At 43.2% G+C, this 24,342-nt stretch overlaps 1 protein-coding gene across 2 annotated transcripts; it reads right to left on the reverse strand.

Annotated features, from left to right (window-relative positions):
* Positions 1-663: 663 nt before the first annotated feature.
* On the reverse strand, positions 664-23,944 carry cdc37 (cell division cycle 37 homolog (S. cerevisiae)). 2 transcript variants are annotated; one of them, XM_078531309.1, is made up of 9 exons: positions 23,762-23,807; positions 22,067-22,140; positions 18,553-18,834; positions 16,921-17,029; positions 16,063-16,178; positions 9,222-9,344; positions 7,522-7,704; positions 5,796-5,867; positions 664-2,028 (listed from the first exon to the last, which is right to left on the reverse strand). In XM_078531309.1, exons 3-9 carry the CDS (start codon positions 18,817-18,819, stop codon positions 1,882-1,884), a joined length of 1,017 nt encoding a protein of 338 aa, XP_078387435.1. In that variant the 5' UTR covers positions 18,820-18,834; positions 22,067-22,140; positions 23,762-23,807; the 3' UTR covers positions 664-1,881. The 2 variants fall into 2 exon arrangements, with proteins under 2 accessions (XP_078387435.1, XP_078387434.1); XM_078531308.1 differs by lacking the exon at positions 22,067-22,140 and having other exon boundaries at positions 23,762-23,944.
* Between the last annotated feature and the right edge of the window lie 398 nt (positions 23,945-24,342).

The following is a 24,342-nucleotide window of genomic DNA, read 5'->3' on the forward strand; positions in this document are numbered from 1 at the left end:
AGCATGGATACAGGTGATCAAGGTTGGGAAATTAATATTCCAGGCTACACTATTTCAGAAAAACATCATAATGTACAAAATATTTGATGCACAGGATGCAGCAGGGAATTGGGATTAGTTTGGGATTGACACAGGGCTATGAGAGGGAACAGTGGGATTAGTTTGGGATTGACACAGGGCTATGGGGAAAGAGATGGGTTGTTTAGCTTTAATTTTGGATTGGTCTAGCAAAGATATAATGATCTAAATGGTCTCCTCTGCTGCAGACTAAGGATAGAGGGCAAAAGTTGTACCCACACTTCCTAAATCCAGCTAATTTAGCTCAAAACCTGAATCAAACCTGGGACTTTCCAGGTGTGCAAGGGTTACAAACTCACTTAGCCAGAGTTAGCTGGAACCTTGGAAATGTGAACAGACTAATTTTGGAGATGCAAATCAATAGGAAAATGTGCTTATCAAACAAGAATATGCATATAAGTGTCAGGTTTGAACAGGTAAGCCATTAACACTTACCCGCAATGAGATCCTTGATCCCTGTAAGTTTTCTGATACTGCAGCTCATTAACACTACACTAAAGTAATACTTAGGACAGAAACCATTATTTTAGAGAGGTTAAATGTGCACAGTCATCCGATATCCTCCACACGACACCAAGACAACAGTTTACTGCATCATATCTTTATTTGCATACATAGTGGGTCAATAACAAGAAACAAAGGTTACAACCACTACCTCGCTCGAAAGCAGCAACCACCCCAGATCAAACAGGTCACAGTAACAGGCAGCATCAGCAACATTGGCCCCCAGCAGAACTTGAGCCATTACCTATGCAGCACACAGGATTCTTTAAAATCTGTGAACAGAATATAAGATGTTAAACCCAGTATAGAAAATACTATTGTGGTTTCGACAAGAGTTCAAAAGAACTGAAAATAAAATCAGTGAAACCAATGTAAATCCCTTACCCAAGCTCCTATGTCAAACTGACGAAATAAGGACCTGTACATCAAACCAAATGCTCCAAATCCTGAAACAATTTTACCAGTTGTTCTGCTTCCTTGACCCCATCACCACAGAAATGGTGTTCAGATTGAGGGAGCAAAACGCTTGACTCTGGGCTCATACAGCAAGAACACTCAAATATGAAGTCATTGCCAGACAGATTTTTAATTAGCATTTTAATTGTGTCAGCAGTAATTTAGGTCAGGGATTCTACTTTTAATTTTACAACTTTTTTCATTGTATTTCTGTTCATTTTAAGTAGATATGAAATAAGTGAGATCGACAGACATCCCCCACCCTGCTTCCTTGGAGAATTTTCAACAAGCTATGCATTCTTTCCAAAAATTCTCTCTCCCTCTCCTATCCCTAAGACATGAACTTGTGGGGTCTGGTTCCATAGGCAATAGTAGCTCGCTTTCTCTCTCGCCAGTACCTCTCTCCCATGAAACCCCTCTTTCTGCACAGGCCTCAACAGTGAGTATCAGGAGGCTACTCAGGAGGGTATCAAATAGGGTAACCCATCACATATCAGGAGCTGAACCTGGCACCTTCCCAGCTCTATGGCTCAGCACACATGGAGTGGTGTGCATTAATACGATGAAGCAATGGGGGAAGCAGTCACTTGCTCTGACAATTGAAAAGGTTTCACTTGCCCAGATGCCAGCTGATCCAGAGTTACTGCATAAGAGTAAAGCCTGCATGCTCTCAAAACTTGTGTTTTTATACAAAAAGCAGTTGATTCGTATAGGACTTTAACCTTTCATTCAACAGATTGAGATATTGAACTTATGTGAACCCCTATGGGTCAGTGAACAGGATGTAGTCTGGAACTCAACACAGCATTTAAAACTAGCAGATACAGAAACAAAAAAATAGGGTTATTTTTCTTCACTGCTTTCCTTTTTAACTTCTTCATACACAGGATCCTCATTCTCTGTACTCTTCTCTCCTTCCTCTTCTGCAGCCTTTGCATTCGGAATCCAAAGCCCAGAGTCAATACAGCGCTGCATGTGATATTTGGCTTCCTGGAAACAGCAGAGTGCATTTAGTTTTGATGGTATTCAAACTTTTCACTCCAGTGAAGGCAATAAAAAAAACAGCAGCAGAGGTTCAGGAAACCCTCAAGTATCTCATGATTTTTTTTTTTGGGAAGAGTGTCTAGAGTATCATTAGGTCAGATGACCACCAAGGGCATCACAAAAAAAGCCTGACCTTCATCCAATATCCAGACATGTCCAGCTTCCAGCTAGGGTCAATGGACAGAGCCAGGAACAGACATCACTTATAACATCTAATCTTAAAGTATATTTTGCATATTTTTACAGGGAAAACACAAAAAGAATCCCAATAAAAAAAAAACTTAAAACAATCAATCACAAGAGAAAAAGCACATGGAAAATTAATTAATGGGGCTAAAGATTGACAAGGCCCCTCGCCCTGATAGCCTGCATCCTAGGGTCTTAAAAAGGAGTGGCTGCCAATATAATAAAGGCATTGGTTGTAATCCTCCAAAATTCCCAACAGATTGGAAAACCACAAATGTAACACTTTTTTATTCATTCATAGGATGTGGGCGCCGCTGGCTAGATCAGCAGTTATTGCCCATCCCAAATTGCCCTTGTTCAGAGGGCATTTAAGAGTCAACCACATTGCTGTGAGTCTGGAGTCACATGTCGGGTAGGCCAGGCCAGGCCAGGATGGCAGATTTCCTTCCCTTAAGGACCTTAAGGTGGGTCTTTACAACAATCAAATATATCATTAGACTTTTAATTCCAGATTTTTATTGAACTCAAATTCCACCATCTGTCGTGGCAGGATTCGAACTTGGGTCCCCAGAGCATTACCCTGGGTCTCTGGATTACTAGTCCAGTGACAATACCACTACGACATTGCCTCACCCATAAAGACAGGGGAGACAGAAAGCAGGAAACTATAGGCCAGTTCGTCTAACGTCTGAGAAAATGCTGAAATCCATTATTAAGGAGGTAGTAGCAGGGCATTTAGAAAATTATAATACAACCGTGTAGAGTCAATGTGGTTTTACAAAAGGAAAATCATGTTTGACAAATTTATTAGAGCTCTTTTGAGGATTAACAAACAGGGTGGATAAAGGAGAATCAGTAAACGCAGTGTATTTGGATTTTCAAAAGGCATTCGATAAGGTGCCACATAAAAGGTTACTGCACAAGCTAAGAGCTTATGGTGTTGGGGGTGATATATTAACATGGATAGAGGATTGGTTAACTAACAGGAAACAGTCAGGATAAATGGATTGTTTTCAGGTTGGCAAACTGTAACTACTGGAGTGCCACAGGGACCAGTGCTGGAGCCTCAACTATTTACAATCTATGTTAATGACTTGGATGAAAGGACTGAGTGTATTGCAGACAAATTTGCTGACTATTCAAAGATAAGTAGGAAAGCAAGTTGTGAGATGCACACAAAGAGACTGCAAAGGGATATAGATTGGTTATGTGAGTAGGCAATGTGAGTATAATGTGGGAAAATGTGAAATTTTGGCAGGAAGAATAGGGAAAGCAGCATATCATTTAAATAGATTGAGACTGCAGAATGCTGCGATACAGAGGGATTTGGGTGTCCTCGTGCATGAATCACAAAGTTTTGCATGCAGGTATAGCAAGTAATGAGGAAGGCCTTTATTGCAGGGGAGATGGAGTAAAAATGGGAAGTTTTACAACAACGATACAGGGCACTGGTGAGACTGCACCTGGAGTAGTGTGCACAGTTTTAACATACTTGCATTAGAGGCAGTTCAGAGAAGGTTCATCAGGCTGAATCCTGGGACAAGTGGTTTATCTTTTGAAGAAAGGTTGAGCAGGTTGTGCAACACTAACTGGAGTTTAGAAGAATGAGATGATCTAATTGAAACATAAGACTCCGGGGGGGCTTGACAGGCTAGATGCTAAGAGGATGTTTCCCTTTTTGGGGAATCTAGGCAGAATAATAAAGGAATCTCCCATTTAAGACAGATGAAGCAGCTTTTTCTCTCAAGGCATCGTTAAATCTTTGGAATTCTCTTCCCCAGACAGCAGTAGAGGCTGAGTCATTGAATATATTAGATATAAAACATATATATAGTATACATATATATTTATATATACACGATATATAAATGATCTAAATCTTCGTGTGCAGGAGACAATTTCAATGTTTGCGGACGACACAAAACTTGGACAGTGTGGAACTTCAAAAGGACATTGACACATTGGTGGAGTGGCAGATAGGTGGCAGACGAAGTTCAATGTAGCGAAGTGTGAGGTGATACACTTTGATACAAAGAACATGGAGAGACAGTATAAAGTAAAAGATACAGAGAGACCTGGGTGTATATGTACATAAGTCCATAAAGGTGGAAGGACAGGTAGAGAAAGCTGTTTCTAAAACATATAGTATTCTAGGCTTCATTAATAGGGACATAGAATACAAGAGCAGGGAGGTTATGGTGAACTTATACAAGACACTGGTTAGACCTCAGCTGGAGTAGTGTACACAGTTCTGGGCGCCACACTATAGAACGGATGTGAACGCATTGGAGAGTGTGCAGAAGAGGTTTACGAGAATGTTTCCAGGGAGGAGACACTTCAGTTATGAGGAAAGATTGGAGAAGTTGGGACCGTTTTCCTTGAAGAGGAGAAGGCTGAGAGGAGACTTGATAGAAGTTTTCAAAATCATGAGGGGTCTGGACAGAGTAGATAGAGGGAAACTGTCCCTGCTTGTAAACGGATCGAGAACCAGAGGGCACAGTTTTGAAGTGTTTTTGCCAAAGAAGCAAATGTGAGGTGAGAAAAATCTTTTTCACACAGCAAGTAGTTGGGGTTTGGAATGCACCACCTGGAAGTGTAATGGAGGCAGGTTCAATTGAGGCATTCAAGAGGGCATTGGATGATTTTTTAAATAGAAATAATGTGCAGGGTTACGGGGAAAAGGCAGGAGATTGGCACTAAGTTAAAATACTCAGAGAGCTGGTGCAGACACGATGGGCCGAATAGCCTCCTTCGCCACCGTAACAATTCTGTGATTCTGTTATGTGGGAAGGCAAGGAAGTGGAGTTCAGGCCACAATCAGATCAGTCATGATCTTATTGAACGTCGGGGCAGGCTCAAGGGGCTAAATGGCCTACTGCTGCTCCTATTTCTCATGTTCTTAAGTGACAACTTACTTCAGTTGGTCCTTCGAGTCAGAAGGATGTGGGTCCAAACCCTACCCCAGAATTTAAGCACAATCTCGGGTGACACTTGGTGCTCTGAAGTCACTCTCACAAACTATCTTGCTTAATTCACAATCCTCATGAATCCAATAGTGAAATCCCACGTCTTTTAATTGTTCTATTGTGTTCTTTAACTGGCCTTTTACCTCTGATCAAAGGTACATTGTCCCTCCTGATTTCTAGAGTCTTCCCATACAGCACATCATCTAATGTTCCTAGGTCTGAGTGCTGCTATAACAGCCGTCAGTGCAACCAGGCTGAGATTAGGAACTAAGCATGCAATGGGCAAGGCCTGGCTCTGTGACCCTACATCCACAAAGCAGTGTACCACTTCAAACAGTTCCTCTCCTCAAACCCCAACTCCCGTAGGCACATTTTCCTCGCTGTTGTAAGCTGCATTGACATTCCACCATCTGGAGGGCATGGAAAAGTGGTCCCAAAATTGCACCGTGTCTTTAACATTCAAGATCAGGTGATGTGGAAATAGCAGCGAAGCAGCACTCAAAAGGAAAAGAATCACAAGCAACAATTCCAGGTTAACCCAGTGTCACAGGAAATACTCACTGTTGGGTCCATTTTGCTGATTACATCCTGCAACATCTGAATATCTTTTGAATCAAAGCAATTCTTCATCTCCTGCAAAGACGGAACATTAGCAGAATGAAAAGCAGCTTTCTGAAGTTTTAGAAGCAGCAAAACAGAAGGGGAAACTCTCCTGTGAGCTGACATAATTATTTAGCGGGTAGGGAGTAACTTGGTAAATCATTCAATGATTGCTAATTCTAAGGCTCATGACCTGCATCAGTGATTTAGGGTAACTGAAAGAGATAAGTGTACCTTTTAAAAATCTGAATAGAAAACACTGGAAATCTGTGAAGGGTTAATTTTTCAGGTCTGTGACTCTCCTGTTCAAAGGTCATTGATCCGAGACATCTCTCTTCACAAATGCCACCAGTCCTGCTGAGTATTTCTAGCATTTTCTGTTTATATTTCAGATTTAGCATTCCTTGTATTACGCCTTTTGCCCGTTTTTAAACATGATGCGCTGTAATATTTTTATTGAGTTCTGGAATTCCCTCCATTTTCCTGCAAGAACCAACAGTCTCCTTGCTCATGACTTGTTTGGGAGTAAATTAAATTACACAATACCAGTTTTTGTCACTTGGAACCCTATGTGGGGGAGCTTTGTGCATTATGGGACATTCATTCATTCTATATCAGGATGGAGAGCATCTGCCAAACTCCAAAGTATAAAAAAGCATAAAGGATAAAGCCTGACAAAGTTTGTGCTGAGATTTTTTTCTAGTCTGAAGCTGAAGATTGATTAAGTGCCTACCTTTCCCTGAGGTGACTGACCTTGGGCTATTCATTTGTAGCAATTCAATATGATATACTTGGAAAGGCAGGTCACAAAGTAACAGATTAATACTTTGTACCTCACAAGGTTACCAGGTTCCTGTCCTGAAAACACCGTATCTGCCGGCAGAGCAAAGTCATAAAAGATCAGCAAATTACAAAAATTTTAAACCTGTGGTGAGTCCTCCACTACTGCAGTCTACAAAGCAGCAGTATTTGGCTTGGTAAATGCAGAGGTGTATAAAATTATGAGGAGCATAGATAAGGTAGACAGGGTAGACAGGAAGGAACTTTTCCCCTTGGTGGAGGGATCAATAACCAGAGGGCATAGATTTAAGGTAAGAGGCAGGAGGTTTAGAGGGAATGTGAGGAAGAATATTTTCACCCTGAGGGTGGTGGGAATCTGAAACTCACTGCCTGAAAAGGTGGTAGAGGCAGAACCCCTCATAACATTTAAGTAGTATTTGGATGTGCACTTGCGATGCCATGGCATACAAGGCTATGGGCCTGGTGCTGGAAAATGGAATTAGAATAGTTAGGTACTTGTTTGACCGGCACAGACTTGATGGGCCGAAAGGCTTTTTTCTGTGCTGTAGACCTCTATGACTCTATGGCTTTTTGGAAGATTGCCCAGTAATCTGCACGCTTTGCCACCAGCAGCTTTGGTTAGTTGAACAGAAAAAGCCCAATGGGATGTGAACCAGTTGTGCCAGAAGTTGAAAATGAGGAAACTGCTTTAAGTGGTGACTGCGCTGCCCAGATCCAGAAACCTCAGGTACAATTCACAATCTGTGGGATGTTAACTGAATCCAGCGAGGGATGCAGTTCAGGGAAAGGGTGCAAAACTCCCCCTCAGAGCAAAAAAAAACAGAAAGAAACAGGGTCTTCGGTGTAATTCCTCAGTCAAGGCATCATTACAAAATAATCCACTCACAGCAGGGAGGTTTTCGTACACTTCCACTGGATCAAGCCCGCCAGGCCCCATCCGCTTCTGACGTTCCTCCTCTTCATATTCCTTCATTGCCTTTTCTATCCTTGCCTGAGCACGACCTTTGACCCTCTCCTTAAATGCTCCAAGCTCGTCATTAAATGCCTCAATGTATTGTTTATCTGCTGTCTGTAAAAAGGGAAGTTTAAAAACATCAAGTTAACATCGAGTTCAATTCCGCGTTTTTAAATTCAACCCATTGTCCACTCTTCCCTACTCAATGCATCAATTCATGCTGGATCAGGTTCCACAGGTTCTCACTAAAGCAGCCATTCCTCATCTTGTGGAGCTGGACAAAGAAGGGTCATCACAACCTATACCAATCACTAAAAGCCAATGCACCAGCAAAAAAAAAAAGAAACAAAACGCCCAAGGAACGTTGACCTTCACCTCAGTCGGATTAGAATACAGTGGGGAGGAAGTGATACTTCAGTTGGTCAAACCTCGTGGACAATATTGTAATCAGCTATGGGCACCACACTTCACTCATTGCCTTTGGGGGGGGGAGAGTAGATTGCATAAATTTTGCTTATATTTCCTTGCATTTAGAATGAAAGGTGACCTAATCGAGGTATTTAAAATGACCTAAGAATTCAATCAGGTTGTCAGAACAGCTATTTCCTCTAGTGAGGGATGCAGAATAAGTGAGTACAATCTTTAGATTAAATTTGAGGTAGGTCATTCAGCGAATCGAGAATTACTCGTTCACATCAGAGGTAATGGAAGCTAAGTTCTCTCACAAGGTTGCTGATGTTGGATTAGTTGACATTCTTAAGACTGAGATCAATGGATTTTTGTTAGCTAGGATTATTATGGGAAACGGAATAACAGGTGATTGCTGTCAACATAGGTCAACCATGATCTGATTTATAGGCAGAATAGGCGTGAGGGGGCTGAATGGCTTCCTCCTGTTCCAATCCTAATTAGCTTATTACCAACTTGAATTTCCCCCTCACTGATAGCAACTATAGTACCCCACTGTTGCCGAATGAAATCTATTAATTGGTGCAGATTGTGGAACTACTCCCATTCTGCAAGTCCAGTTTCACACTGGAGATCTATCTAACCAAGTCACCTTGGAAGTGATAATTTCTTTGGCTAACTATGGATTATCTAACTTTCTCAGAGTCATTATGGCACAGGAGGCGGCCATCTGGTCCATGCCAGCTTTTATCATGTTAGTCCCATTCCTCTGCTTTATCTCCATAGATTTGCATGTGTTCGGTTTTCACCTCATGATTGACACGTTTGCATTGTGTACTCCATTCTAAGCGTGGCTGGCCCTTTCACCAAATAAGCTGACAGAACAATACAGGCAGAAATATAATGCAAATTCACCAATGTGCTAAAAATGCAAAGAGAAATGTAAACCACAAGGAGCTCACTAATTTAAATTCATTATCAACACAAAAGAAATGAACTTAAGTAATAAAGGAGAAAAAAACATAAATCGGCTATTCAACTGTTGACATTTATGAACCACTTGGTTGGATTAGAGTGTTAAAATTTATCATTGGTGATGAGAAACATTACAGTTAATAGTTAGAGTACAAGTTCAAATATGAATACATATTTCATAGAGGCCATCTTAAAATAAAACAGGTGAAGTAAACTGAAATAGAAAGACTTCCAAACCATTTCCGTACCTTGATTTTGGTGAAGAACTGTCGGAAACAAGCTCTGGGGTCCACCTTAAGGCTCTTGGCAAGTTCCAGGATAAACTGCATCACTATTGTCTGGTGAGCTACCTGCTCCATCAGTGCATGCTTCTGCAAATGGAACCCATAAATATAATTTTAGCATAATGCAATCCAAAAGCAATCAGAAGCAATCTTGCCAACTGTAATTTAACAGTATTCGTTGGTTGTGATGCAGTAAATCCCCGCCCCAAGTGTTTCTACCTGTGTTGGAATCCCATCTCATTCTAAACACAGCGTAAATGAGAAACCATGCCTTCAATATCACCCTAACCTTCTCTTAAGGGCTCCACCAGCTGCATGCAGGAAGGTTACAGAAGGATACTTGGAAGGTTATAGACACCCCACTATACAGGATGTAACTCCATGTGCAGTATGGAACAACACTGCTAGAAGCTGAAATACATGAACTTCACAGACATTGGCTAAAAACAGGCATATTACATAAAACTATAACTCACCCTAAGGGGCTGTTTCAGAACTATAAAACTGCAAATTATGAGTACCAAGGGATAAGCATCACCAGTAAAGCTGAGTATGCATCTGTTGTCCACATTAACAGCAGCACAACACTATCCTACTGTACAAAATTACATCTGCATTCCACACGTGGAGCTGATTAGGAACTAAAAAGGAGATTTATGCATGAAGGCAGGGGGCTTGGCTAAGTGAGTACTTTGCGTCTGTCTTTTCCTGCTGACATCATAGTGAAGAGACCACAGTTGAAACACTGTGTGGGTTAGAAAATAATAAGGAGGAGGTATCAGAAAGGTTTATTTCATATTGTATTTCAAATTGATAAGCAACCAGGACTGAATGAGATGCATCCAAGGATACTGAGGGAAGTAAGGGTGGAACCCGTCTAGATGCTACTGGTCGTGGGTCTAGAAAGTGCTGTTGAAGGAGGCTTGATGAGTTGCTGCAGTGCATCTTGTGCCACGAAACTAACATTTTTTATGATGTTATGGGGGTGGCAATTGTCACTGGACCAGAATTCCAGAGACCCAGGGTAATGCTCTGGGGACTAGGGTTCAAATCCCACCATGGCAGATGGTGGAACTTGGATTCAATAAAAATCTGAAATTAAATGTCTGATGGCAATGAAACCATTGTTGATTATTGTAAAAACCCATCTGGTTCACTAATGTCCTTGGCTTATATGTGACTCCAGACCCACAGCAATGTGGCTGACTCTTAAATGCTCTCTGATATGGCCGAGCAAGTCACTCAGTTGTAACAAACCACTACAAACTCAAAGAAGGAATGAAACTGGATGGACCACCTGGCACCGACCGAGGCACCAGAAACGACAACGGCAATCGCAGCCCTGTCAACCCTGCAAAGTCCTCCATACTAACATCTGGGGGATAGTGCCAAATTGGGAGAGCTGTCTCACAGACTAATCAAGCAACAGCCTGACATAGTCATCCTCACGGAATCATACCTTACAGATAATGTCCCAGACATCATCATCCCTGGTTATGTCCTGGCCCACTAGCAGGACAGACCCAGCAGAGTTAGTGGCACAGTGGTATACAGTCGGGACGGAGTTGCCACGGGTGTCCTCAACATCGACTCTGCTCCCCATGAAGTCTCATAGCATCAGGTCAAACATGGACAAGGAAACCTCCTAATTGCCACATAGTGCCCTCCCTCAGCTGATGAATCAGTGCTTCTCCATGTTGAACACCACCTGGAGGAAGCACTGAGCAAGGATGCAGAATGGACTTCCATGTCCATCACTAAAAGTGGCTTGGTAGCACCAAAACTGACTGAGCTGGCCGAATCCTAAATGACATGGCTGCTAGACTGCGTCTGTAGCAGGTGGTGAGGGAACCAACAAGAGGCAACAACATACTTGACCTCATCCTCACCAACCTGCCTGCTACAGATACATCTGTCCATGACAGTATCAATAGGAGTGACCACCGTGCAGTCATTGTGGAGACGAAGTTCCGCTTTCACATTGAGCAAACCCTCCATCGTGTTGTGTGGCACTACCACTGTGCTAAATGGAGATTTTGAACGGATCTAGCAACTCAAGACTGGGCATCCATGAGGCGCTGTGGGTCATCAGCAGCAGAATTGTACTTGAACACAATCTGTAAGCTCATGGCCCGGCATATACCCCACTCTACCACTACCATCAAGCCAGGGGATCAGCCCTGGTTCAATGAAGATTGCAGGAGGGCACCAGGCATACCTAAAAATGAAGTGTCTACCTGGTGAAGCTATAACAGGACTACCCGTGTGCCAAACAGCATAAGCAGCAAGTGACAGACAGAGTTAAGCGATCCCACAACCAACGGATCAGATCTAAGCTCTGCAGTCCTGCCACATCCAGTCGTGAATGGTGGTGGACAATTAAACAACTCACTGGAGGAGGCGGCTCCACAAATACCCCCATCCTCAATGATAGAGAAGCCCAGCACATTAGTACAAAAGATAAGGCTGAAGCATTTGCTACAATCTTCAGCAGAGTGCTGAGTGGATGATCCATCTTATCCTCTTTCAGAGGTTCCAACATCACAGATGCCAGTCTTCAACCAATTTGATTCATTCCATGTGATAACAAGAAATGGCTGAAGGCACTGGATACTGCAAAGGCTATGGGGCCTGACAATATTCTGGCAATAGTACTGAAAGACTTGGGTTCCAGAACTTCCCCCAACCCTAGCCAAGCTGTTCCAGTACTGGCATCTACTCAGCTATGTGGAAAATCGCCCAGGTACGTCCTGTATACAAAACACAGGACCAATCCAACCCGGCCAATTACCACCCCGTCAGTCTACTCTTGATCATCAGTAAAGTAATGGAAGGGGTCATCAACAGTGCTATCAAACGGCACTTGCTTAGCAATAACCTGACGCCCAGTTTGAGTTCTGCCAGGGCCACTCTACTCCTGACCTCACGACAGCCTTGGTTCAAACATGGACAAAAGAGCTGAACTCCCAAGATGAGGTGAGAATGGCAGCCCTTGACATCAAGGCCACATTTAACCAAGCGTGGCATCAAGGAGCGCTAGCAATACTGGAGTCAATGGGAATCTGGAAAAACTCTCAGCTGGTTGGAGTCATACTTAGCACAAAGGAAAATGGTTGTGTTTGTTGGAGGTCAGTCATCTCAGCTCCAGGACATCACTGCTGGAGTTCCTCAGGGTAGTGTCCTTGGCCCAACCATCTTCAGCTGCTTCATCAATGACCTTCCTTCTATCATAAGGTCAGAAGTGGGGATGTTCACTGATGATTCCACAATGTTCAGCACCATTTGCGACTCCTCAGATACTGACGCAGCCCATGTCCAAATGCAGAAAGACCTGGACAATATCCAGGCTTGGGCTGACAAGTGGCAAATAACATTCACACCACGCAAGTTTCAGGCAACTGTCATCTCCAATGAGAGAGAATCCAACCATCGCCCCTTGATGTTTAATGGCATTACCATCACTGAATCCCTCACTACCAACTTCCTGGGGGTTACTAATGACCAGAAACTGAGCTGGACTAGCCATATAAGTACTGTGGCTACAAGAGCAGATCAGAGGCTAGGAATCCTGCGACAAGTAACTCACCTCCTGACTCCCCAAAGTCTTTTCACCACCTACAAAGCACAAGTCAGGAGTGTGCTGGAATACTTCCTACTTGCTTGGATGAGTGCAGCTCCCACAAGACTCAAGAAGCTTGACACTGTCTAGGACAAAGCAGCCTGCTTGATTGGCACCACATCCACAAACATTCACTCCCTCCACCACCGACACACAGTAGCAGCAGTGTGTACCATCTACAAGATGCACAGCAGGGACTCACCAAGGCTCCTGAGACAACACCTTCCAAACCCATGACCACTACCATCGACAAGGGCAGCAGGTAGATGGGAACACCACCACCTGGAGGTTCCCCTCCAAGTCACTCACCATCCTGACTTGGAAATATATCGCCGTTCCTTCACTGTTGCTGGGTCAAAATCCTGGAACGTCCCTTCCTAACAGCACTGTGGGTGTAGCTACACCACATGGGCTGCAGGAGTTCAAGAAGGCAGCTCAACACCACCTTCTCAAGGGTAACTAGGGATGGGAAATAAATGATGGCCCAGCCAGCGAAGCCCACATCCCGTGAATGAAAAAAAAAATGTTATTGTGGCTTTTTTTTTTAAAAAGTGGGTTTATGTGTGAGAGTGTAGATGCTTCTGGCTGTGTGATTTAATTGAATTGGAGTCAGATAGACTGCAAACTTGAAATTATCAAAAGTAGTTAGGGGTAAAAGGCATTTGAAATGTTAATGAGTAAACATGGATGAGGGTTTAGCATGTACGGTGTGAAGGAAATTGGTAGTTTTAGATATGTGAATGGGTTGTTTAGGTTTCAAAGGGATGATCAGATGTTTGCAACTAACTAAATAAGCAAGGTCAAGCAGTGTGCTTATTTTTCCCAAAGGTACTGACCATATTGGCAACATGACAGATTTTTATATTACGGGAAAAGTAAATTTCCAAAGACATACAGAACAAAGGAAATTACAGATTAGAGAGAGAAAGAATGGAAGGCTATGTTGGGGGGCCATGTAAGATCTCAGAAGGCCATGTAAAACAGCCTTGGGAAAGCCTCCAGCCACTTTATCAGAAGTAAGCTATGTCCAGTAACCAAAGGTGGAGGAAAGCCTTTGGAATTCCACTGTGGAGTGAGTGCTGTGGCAAACTTGCTGGCTTGCTATTTAATTTTATAATCTATTTTGGACTGATGTCTTAAAGAGGGTGTGTAGTTGGGAGTCAGGTTAATTAGGAATTTTGGGATTTGTTATAGTATTAACTAACTGTAATCTTGCTTGAAATATTTTTTGTTAATAAATGTTTTAATTTAGTTTTTAAAATCTCTACAGGTGTTCGTGGACTCATTACTTCTGAATTCAGTGCACAAATCTTCTCGGAATAAATAAAAATTGCAAAACTGTTGTGATAGCGTGGCCAAGTTTCCCTTGTGGATTTGATCCACCTGGCGCACATCACCTGCCAGGTCATAACATTTGCATATGGCACACACTGCTGCCACTGTGTGTCGATGGTGAAGGGAGTAGATGAAGGTGTTGGATGGTGTGCCAATCAAACAAGCTGCTTTAATCTGGATGGTGTTGAGCTTCTTGGGCGCTGTTAGAGCTGCACTCATCCAGCCTAATGGAGAGTGCCACCTAACAGGCAGGTCAGCAAAATCAAATACCATGGAAGGAAAGGAACAGTGGCACCATGGATACAGCGTTGGCTGAGTGACAGGAGCTGGAGAGCAGTGGTGAATGGTTGTTTATCAGATTGGAGGATGGTATATAATGGGGTTTCCCAGGGGTCAGTTTTAGGCCCCTTGTTTTTCCTGGTATATTAATGACCAAGACATGGATGTACAAAATACAGTTTCAAAATTTTCAGATTGGAAGTATTATAAACTGTGAGGAGGATAGTGGAATGGGTAAACACAGGATAATGGAATGGGTAAACATATGGCAGGTGAAATTTAATGAGGAAGAATGAGGAGAGGCAATATGAAATAAAGGATACAATTCTAAAGGGGGTGCAGGAGCAAGGGCCCTGGAGGTATATGTGCACAAATCGTTAATGGTGGGTGGGGGGCTGGGAGCGTTTGGGGGACAGGCAGTGGCATAGCGGTTATCACACTGGACGAGTAATGCAGAGCCCCAGGCTAATGCTCTGGGGCAGGGGGGGCAACAACGATGACACAGGTTCAAATCCCACAATGGCAGCTGGTGGAGTTTGAATTCAATTAATAAATATGGAATTAAAAGCTAGTCTCAGTAATGGTGACCACGACAACTATCAGTGATCGTTGTAAAAACCCATCTGGTTCACTAATGTCTTTTAGGGAAGGAAATCTGCTGTCTGTACCTGGTCTGGCCTACATGTGACTCCAGATCCACAACAACGTGGTTGACTCTTAACTGTCCTCTGAAATGGCCCAGCAAGGCCACTCAGTTCAAGGGCAATTGGGCCTGGGACACCTCCATCCCATGAAAGGATAAAGAAAAAATCATGGAAGGTATCAGGGCAGGTTGAGAAAGCAATTACAAGGTTTGCATGATCCTTGGGCTTTATAAATAGAGGCAGAGTGTTCCAAAACAAAGAAGTTATGCTGAATCTTTATAAAACATTCAACCTCAACTAGAATAGTGGATCCAATTCTGGGCACAGTACTTTAGGAAGGATGTGACGGATGACAGAGGGTACAGAAAAGGCTTACAAGAATGGTTTTCGGGATGAGAAACTTCAGCTAAGAGGACAGATTGACAAAGCTGGGGATGTTCTCTTTAGAGAAGGTTGAGGAGACATTTAATACAGGTTTTCATAACCTTGAGGCATCTGGACAGAGTAGATAGCGAGAAACTGTTCCCATTGATGAAGGACTGCAATTTAAACTGATTGGTAACAGACCCAACAACATTTTTTTTACATTAGAATCTGGGATCCACAACCTGATTACGTTGTGGAGCAGTATTCAATTGGGTTTTTGCTCATGCTACATTTTGAAATTCAACAGGAGGACTCTCACTGGAGCTTGGCTGATCTGAAATCTGAATTTTCTTGATTGGTTATTTATTAACTAAATTAAATTCTCCAGCTGCCAATGTGGGGTTTTAACTTGCGTATCCAGATCATTAGTTCAGCCTCTGGATTACTTGTCCAGCAACATAACCATGACAGCACTGCACCCGGTAGACAGTTGATACTTGTATTTGTCAAATGATAAATGAGAATACATTAAGTCAAAACAAGACAGTGTGAGCCAGTGTACCTCTTCAACTTCTAAATCGATGCACCAGATGACCAGGTAATTCGCCGTCTCCTCGCATACAAGGTGAGGATTATCAGATAGATATTTCTGGCTGTCATCCCAGCGGCTTAGCATGCCTGTGAACAGATATGCAACAAGTTAATTTTCTTTCCCCCTCCTCTACCCTGACCAACCTTAGTTCCACAGGGCCCTGCAAACACTTAGCCAGTTTGTCAATATTCACGCAAGAACCTGCAGTGAGTTGTATGCACAGGTCGACTGTGAAAGGCATCACTGTCGAGCCTGACCCTGTCTTCATCCAAACTTCCACAAACATGCAGAGGAGACAACCCAAAACAAAATCATGATTCAATATTATCAAGGCTTGATGCTCTTGTTATCAAACTGACTCTGTGCATGCACTAACCTAACATGTAAAATACATGTGGCTCCTAAATATACAGTGTAAAGATTAGAAATGGATTTGGTCTCGACGCCAATGTGATGAGGAATGAATAAAAGAGAATAAATAAACATTGATCATTAATAGTGAGAAGATGTTTAGCTGATGACACTGAATTCAGTAACTGATGCCAAGCCTCAAGTCAAATACAATGGAATGCCATTAATAGAAAAACAGACAAGATTTAAAACATAGTATACTGTGTGCTACAAATCAAGACCCCATGAGGCCAGATGCTCAACAGGCAGCAAGCTGGAATTGATTTACACAGAATCTCAGATGTACAAATTCAATTCCTATCTGGTACGAGTAGTGTCCATTACATCTTATGTATCACATGCAATACCTGATTCCATACTGTACACCAGACAGGCTTTTGGAAAGCCCAGCTGTGTCATTAAATAACTTACACTTACCAAAGTGCTTGATCTGTTTCTCATATTTTTCTACAAAGGTCTTGTGTTTCTTTTCTTTGTCTTCCTCTGTTTCAACCTTGTTTGATTCTGGGGTTACATTAATGACACTCTGAAGGACAGAAACAAAAAAACAGCGTTTACACAATGTCCAATCATTGTCTGCGGATCTCAGTTAATAAATCAACATCAGAAGACTTTCCATATAATATTAAAATTGTTTTCTCAATGTTTTGTATCAGACTTTTAAAAAATCTATTTCTGATTTGTTTCAACTCCAGCTCTCTAACATCACCAACAGCCAGTTCATGCAGAGATTAAGTCAGGGTGTTAATTAGAATTTCAATATGAAAATAAATAAGGAATTAGAATAGACAGGCTTCAATACCATAACGTATAACTAGCGTACAAATGAGAAAATGGACAATGACAAATGGATGACCATTGAACAGCTGCTATCTGGGTTATAAATACACAACTTGCAATTATAAATATACAATACCTTTAAAGTAGTTAACCATCCAAAGGTGCTTCACAAGGGCATAATCAAACAAAATCGACACTTAGTCAAAGGAGACATTAGGACAAAAGCTTAGTCAAAGGGGTATGGTTTAAGGAGCATCTTAAAAAGGAGGAACGGGTGATGAAGTGGAGAGGTTTGAGGAGGAAACTCCAGAGCGTAGGGCCCAGTGGCTGAAAGCTCAGCTGCTGATGCTGAGGTGAAGGAAGTGGGGAATGCTCAAAAGGACTGAGTCTGAGGAACACAGAAATCTCAGCCGAATGCAGGGCCAGAGAACATTACAGATTTAGTCAGCATTGTCAGACAGATTTCTGGCTGTCATCCCAGTGGCTTCACATACTCGTGAATAGATATACAACAAATTAAATTTTCTATCCCCCTTTTCTCCCCTGACCAACCTTCAGTTCCACAAGGCCCTGCAAGGCCTTAGTCAGTTTGTCACTATTCACCAAGAACCTGCAGTGACTTTGTGAGCCTGAGTCGACTGTGTACGGCATCGTTGTCAAGCCTGACTATGTCTTCGTTGAAACATCCACAAACATGCAGAGGAGAAGACCCAATACAAAATCATAGATTCAGTATCAAGACTTGGTGCTCTTGTTATCTTACTGACTCAGTGTAAATAATGAAAAGGCCAAAACAGATTAGAGCTCTTCAGCATGGTGTTCATGGATGAATGAAGCGAGGCCATGGGAGGATTTAAAGAGGAGGGTGAGAATTTTAAAATTTAGTCATTGCTGGACTGGGTGACAATATCAGTCAGCAAGCAGAGGTGATGGGTGAGCAGGAGCAGACAGAGATAAACACAACAAAAGGATGATACAAAAGGTCTTGTCTGCCTTCTCAGGTGGATATAAAAGATCCCATGGCACTATTTCAAAGGACAGCAAGGGAGTTGGCTGCCGTGTTTCATACGTCACAACAGCGGCTTCACTTCAGAAAGTGCTTCATTGTGTGTGAATCACTTTGGGATGTCCTGAGGTCACGAAAGGTGCAAAATAAATGCAAGTCTTTTCCTCCCCCTGGTGACCAATTCAGGATTAGCACTGACATTTTGGGAATTTGCCTCTGCTCCATGAGCTCATAAACAGAATATGGCTCAACACATTACTCACCTTACTGAATCCCTCTTTACTCAGTGTATCCACATTCCAAGGCATTGATTTTTCCTTCTTCTTTAGCGATGCCCCTTTCTTATCCCATTCTTTCTCCTCCTTTTTCAACTGTTTGAGTTCAGTTTGTAACTTTTCAATCTCTTTCTTTGCATCGTCTGTTTCCAGCAGCAGCAAATCTTTCAGCTTCTTTTGGCACTCACTGAGTTTACGTTTACAATCCCCACACGCCTTCTCGTATTCCTCTCGCTCTTTCTGTGCTTCCTCCATCCGCTCGATACGAGCCTGGAACAGATAACAAGTGCTGTTTCTGTCAGCCATTTTCAGCCTGAATTTTAGAAACCAACAGCATTTGATTTGTAAAGGAGATAGAGTTTTATAAGGATAACAGTACCATTGCGATTCACACTGATTTCAAGATACAGCTATGTGTAATGCGCAGTCCCTTTGAGGTAACAGTTACATAGATGTGGCCTGAAGTCAACTGCAGGCTAATTGCACTTAGGCACATTCTGGGGTCAATTAAAAGGAGGATTGTTTTCTTTAGCATCCCTGTCCGAGTTTTCAGCAGTTCCTCAAAGCCCTGAAATAACTGGCTTTTTAATAGGCATGAGTGATATGACAGGGAACGAGCAGATACAATACTTTCACCGTAAGCAGGTGGTTATGGATTCAATCCCTCCTCCAATCTCACTCCAGTGCAGTGCTGAGGGAATAATTTCAGATCAGGTAGGAAAACAGATTCCCTTGTCTGTTCAGGTGGATATTAATACTTCCACAACAGTACTGGAAGAGGAGAAGGAAGCTGTCCTGGTATCCTAGCCAGCAATGATCATTCAACCAACATATAGTTCACTCATCTATTGTTTGTGGGAACCTGCTCTGAGCAAGCTGGCTGCCATGCTGACCTGCACAGTGATGACATTTCCACATTTCTGCCCATATACTATGTGAAGAAACCACACAAGCTTCTTGAACGATTTTCATTCAGCTCAAAATACTCTCACCATCCACAACCAGTGTTTGGCAGGGAAAATGCACAAAATATGTTCCACAGGTTGGTTGGACACTATGAGAAAGTCACACTTCAACACATTCTTCACTAAAATCCTAGCATCATCATCAGTTTATCTGCTGTCTGTTTGGCATGGATGATCAGAATGTTATTCTCTCCCAAAGTCAGAAAAAGTATATTACAAACAGTTCTCAATTAGAATGGTCTTTCTGCTTCCATCCTAGGTCAGCACCACTCTCTCAAGTCTCAAATTCATTGACGCTCCCCTCTTCAGGGGGAATTTAGTACAAATGATGTTCAACATGGCATGGAGCAGTACTGATTTGTTAGTAAAGAGCTAATGGGTAGTGATCCGCAAGAGGTTTCCTTGCCTCATAAACACAACATGGAACTGAGGTATTCAAAGCATTCTGAACAGCTGGTATGGAAGCTTGAATAGTTACTGTAAGTGGCTTGTAGTCTCAGTTCCTAATGACGCTAAAGTGGAAATTCTACCCAGGACACTGGCTCTTATGTCATGTGCATCCATTAAAAATAGAAGAATTGAGTTTGGAGGGAAGTGTGGAAAAGTTCTGATAAGCTTTCAACTGCTCAGAAATCCTGTTGCCTACTTCAATGACCTTCAATGATCTCAGTTAACAGATTTTAAAAAGACAGAATCGTTCAACTTTATAGCGTTTTTAAAATGACCTCTAAAGTTTTCATGGATGGGTGTGGAATTCAGTTAGTACTGGGATATACACGCGAAGATCAAAGATTCTATGGCCAGTTGGTGCTAAAGCTAATTGCAATGTCTTCACTTTTATCAGCTACCACAGGAAATCAAACCCACAGGCTTCCTTATCGCAATGGTTTAGCATTACATTGTACAATGCATTGATCCAATGAACCAGTGGGACAGTGACTATATAAAGAACCACTCATGTAGGACTCAAGGGCTACATAGCAAGGGCTTTTCCTTACTGAAAGACACCACGCCTGAACAAATACAAATACTAACTGATAAAAATAAATATATTGATACAAACAATTTCAACTCTGCTGTAATTTACTGAATTATATTTCTACAGACAGCATCATCCAAATATAAACTGTTATTCACAAAACTGGCTGTTTCCTCCTTTACCCAGAGAAGACAAGTGATCAGAAAATTCACTAACTCACTCGCCTTGCCTTATAATTGTTGTGCGTATGTCTTTGAAAAGCATTGAGTTAGACACAGAGTGCCTCCTCCTCATTTCAGAGCAAACACTTGGGAACCTACAAACATGCTGTTACTGGTTATCCCATCATGAAACACAAATTGATAGACAGCAAACCCATAAACAAACTGCTATTCCAATCAACAACACAAAACATCAGGATTATCAATTACATGAATTTTTCCAAATGCATTCTTCCCAATTCTTCTGAAACTCTTAGAGCAGGGCAGTATTGACATTAATGGCTGGGAGGAACTTGCGAACAATCGTTCAAAATGGCAACAACTTGCCCATCAAACTGCATCACGCTTTGAGTCCCCAACACTTTACTGAGGCAGAGTGGCAGCAGAAAAGATAAGAGGAGAATGTAAATCCTGGACTCCAGGTCCCACTCAGTCATGGGACGTCCTGCCCCATGGACCCAAAGATCTGAGAATCGAGAATCAGCCTGTTCAGTCACATGAAGACCCATGGCAGAAACTCACAACCCTGAGTAGACGTCATCCTCGAATCGAGGGACACCTGACAACAATTCTTCCACATTGTACGAGACACAACAAACTAGATTATTATAAATCGGAGTCATGCAGCTGGGCGTGGCTGCAACAAAGTTATTCTTTTTCCTTTCATCCTGTTTGTTAAAATCATCTCTCCTGAATGGGTTGGCAGGATACAATCCATGAGAACTACAGTCCTTCACTCTCAGTCATTGTATATGATCAGATATGAAGAATAGCGAATGTCAGGCTCTGGAGTTATGGGGTGCCAAGCAACGGTTACGAACCAACATTGACATTCTGAATATATCCAGTGAATATACAATGATTAGCATCTCTGCCAAATTTCCAACTCTCCAACCGCCCTCCCCAGGGTTGAGACAACTGCCACTCATTTGCTCAGGAAACAGAACCTGGGGTCAAACCTGGAGCCTTCAATACTTCAGGTAAGGCAAGTCATTAGCTATAGTCCATATTCAGGGCACTGATGATATTTAATGAACCAGCCTGGCTCATTAGCATGACAAGGAGGGCCAGGTTTTTCTATGGGGCTTGTGATTCTATTAGTTAGAGTGATCCTTGAAGCACACCAAGGTAACTCTGCAGAAGGGTCACAATTATTCAGGTTGAGCACAGCTGGAAGATCACTGCTGCTCCATGCTGGGAAACCACAGTTTTTAACGGGTTAAACTCCCTGAGCACACATGAAGCTTTAACTCCACCAACTTTCACTCAATTTAATTAAAATCAATCATCCCCAACAGGAGTGAATGTACACATGGTATCAGGGAAATAAACTCTACCTCCGTGGACTTATCTATTGCTTCACTTGGAAACTCTTGAGCACAGTGAGGGATTTCTGCACATCAATACTTAGCTGAGGAAAGAACAATAATGGAAAGAACATGAGAGAAAAACAATGCAAAATAGCACAGAGTAAATGGTGTCGTGGTTACAATTTAGCACTTAATGCAAAATCACAAATTCAATCATTATAGGAAATGATGACAACAGAAAATTGACCATTAAAGCTGTTGAACTGATGTGAAAAGCTGGGCTAGAGAGAAAAACTGTTATACTGAACAGCACACAATTCCAGCTTCATACTTCAGTTTGAGGGTGTGCCAGAAAGTGACCACTTTCTCAACAAAACCAGGGATAGGAAATAAACGAAGGGCTCCTTAGAGCAGAGAAGGCTGAGCAGGTTTGATAGGATGTTTAAAATAATTTAAATAGTGCATATAAAGAGTAACTGTTTCCAATGTCTGAAGGAACAATGACCAGAGGGCACAGATTTATGATGATTAACAAAAGACCAGATGTGACACGAGGAAAAGCTTTTAAGCAGCGAGTAGTTAGGATTTGGAATGCACTGCCTGATAGGGCTGTGCATAAAGATTCAGAGGTCTGCGAAAGGGAATTAGATAAATACTTGAAGGATTTTTTTTCTATACAAGGTGGCAGTGTGCTCAGAATCTCACTCCATTAGACAGAGCCTACAGTATTTCATTTACAAAGTAGTTTCCATTCTGAATGTTCACATATGCTGTTTCAATGTTAAATTTCATGATTCGAAATCCCAAGAGTTGGACAGGGAGCAGATATAAACACACTTGTCAATCTGTCATGGCACTGGAAACTATCAATCCATGCTCAGTTCTGAGGTGAAATGGATTTCAAGGGCAGGAATAAGTGGACCAGTGTGTGCAGATTTTATTCACTCTGCATTTTAACTCAATGTTGTCCTTATTTTTTGTTCTGGCTTTTGAAAGTAATAGAAAGTTTATAGAAATATGAGGAGTGGGTTGTAGGCAAGTAAGGAGTCCAGGCCGAGGAGTGGGGAGATGTCAAACTGAGGCACCACCACTGATGGGAAGCTGTACCTACAGCGTGAGGAGTTTACATCGAAAATTCCCATTCTAAACACTAACTGGGAAGAAGAGTGGGGAAGACTTGAAAAATGAAGAGAGATGGGGAGAGGTGGTGATCAGTCTGTAATCCCACTGTTACCGAGCTCAGTCACACATTGGGAAGAGGATCTTTGTGCATATTACAGAATCTGTGGAGGGCCTAGGGTCTCTCCAAGGGGCCCCCTGGGCTGGTTACCCCAAGTGGTGAGGGAGGGTGACCGGCCCGGAGGTTTTGGGGGGGGGGGGGGGGGGGGGGCGGGGTGGTTATTGATCGATCGGTGGGGCCGGGGAGGGAGGGTGACCGGTCGGCGGGGCCGGGGATGAGGGGAATGAGGAGACCGGTCGGCGCGGCCGGGGAGGGGGGGGTGACCGGTCGGCGGGGCCGGGGAGGGGGGGGGGGTGACCGGTCGGCGGGGCCGGGGAGGGGGGGGGTGACCGGTCGGCGGTGCCGGGGAGGGGGGGGGGTGACCGGTCGGCGGGGCCGGGGGAGGTCGGGGCCAGTCGGCGGGGCCGGGGAAGGTGGGGGGGGTCGGGGCCAGTCGGCGGGGCCGGGGATGAGGAGACCGGTCGGCGGGGCCGGGTCTTTACCTGGTGCCGCCAGCGGAACAGACTGGCCGTATCGATGTTCGGGTGAGTATCGTCCTCATCATCCGACACCTCGATGTGGTCCCACACGCTGTAATCCACCATCTTCCCGACCCCGAGCTTCCAGAACTCTCCCTGGGCCCCGGCGCTGCCTCACTTCCTCCAGCGTCACTTCCGCTTCCGTCAGCACTACCGCGTCTCACTTCCTACAACGTCACTTCCGCCAAAACTCTCCCAGGGGCCGGGGCCCTTGCTTATGTTCCGCTTCCAAGGCCACAAATATTCAGCGTCACATTAAAGAACCAAACCCCAACCCAATCAGGATCGGGACAAAACACTCAATATTCTCCCTCTATACCTTCCATAGCAAAAAGCAAATACACCAATAAACACTGTACACCCCAGGGTGAATCCCCGAGTACACCCAATAAACATTGTACATCACATCCATGGCCAAACTTTGGAGTACACCATGGGCACTACACGCCCAGGTCCAGCCCAGGTACAGAAAAAGCCACAGCAAAGGAGGCAGAATCATGCTCTTGAAGCCAATGTCTTTGCCTGGTGAAACAATGAAGAGGCAA

The sequence above is a fragment of the Cetorhinus maximus genome, chromosome 28, assembly GCF_964194155.1.
Source record: "Cetorhinus maximus chromosome 28, sCetMax3.hap1.1, whole genome shotgun sequence".
NCBI classification, from domain to species: Eukaryota; Metazoa; Chordata; class Chondrichthyes; order Lamniformes; family Cetorhinidae; genus Cetorhinus; species Cetorhinus maximus.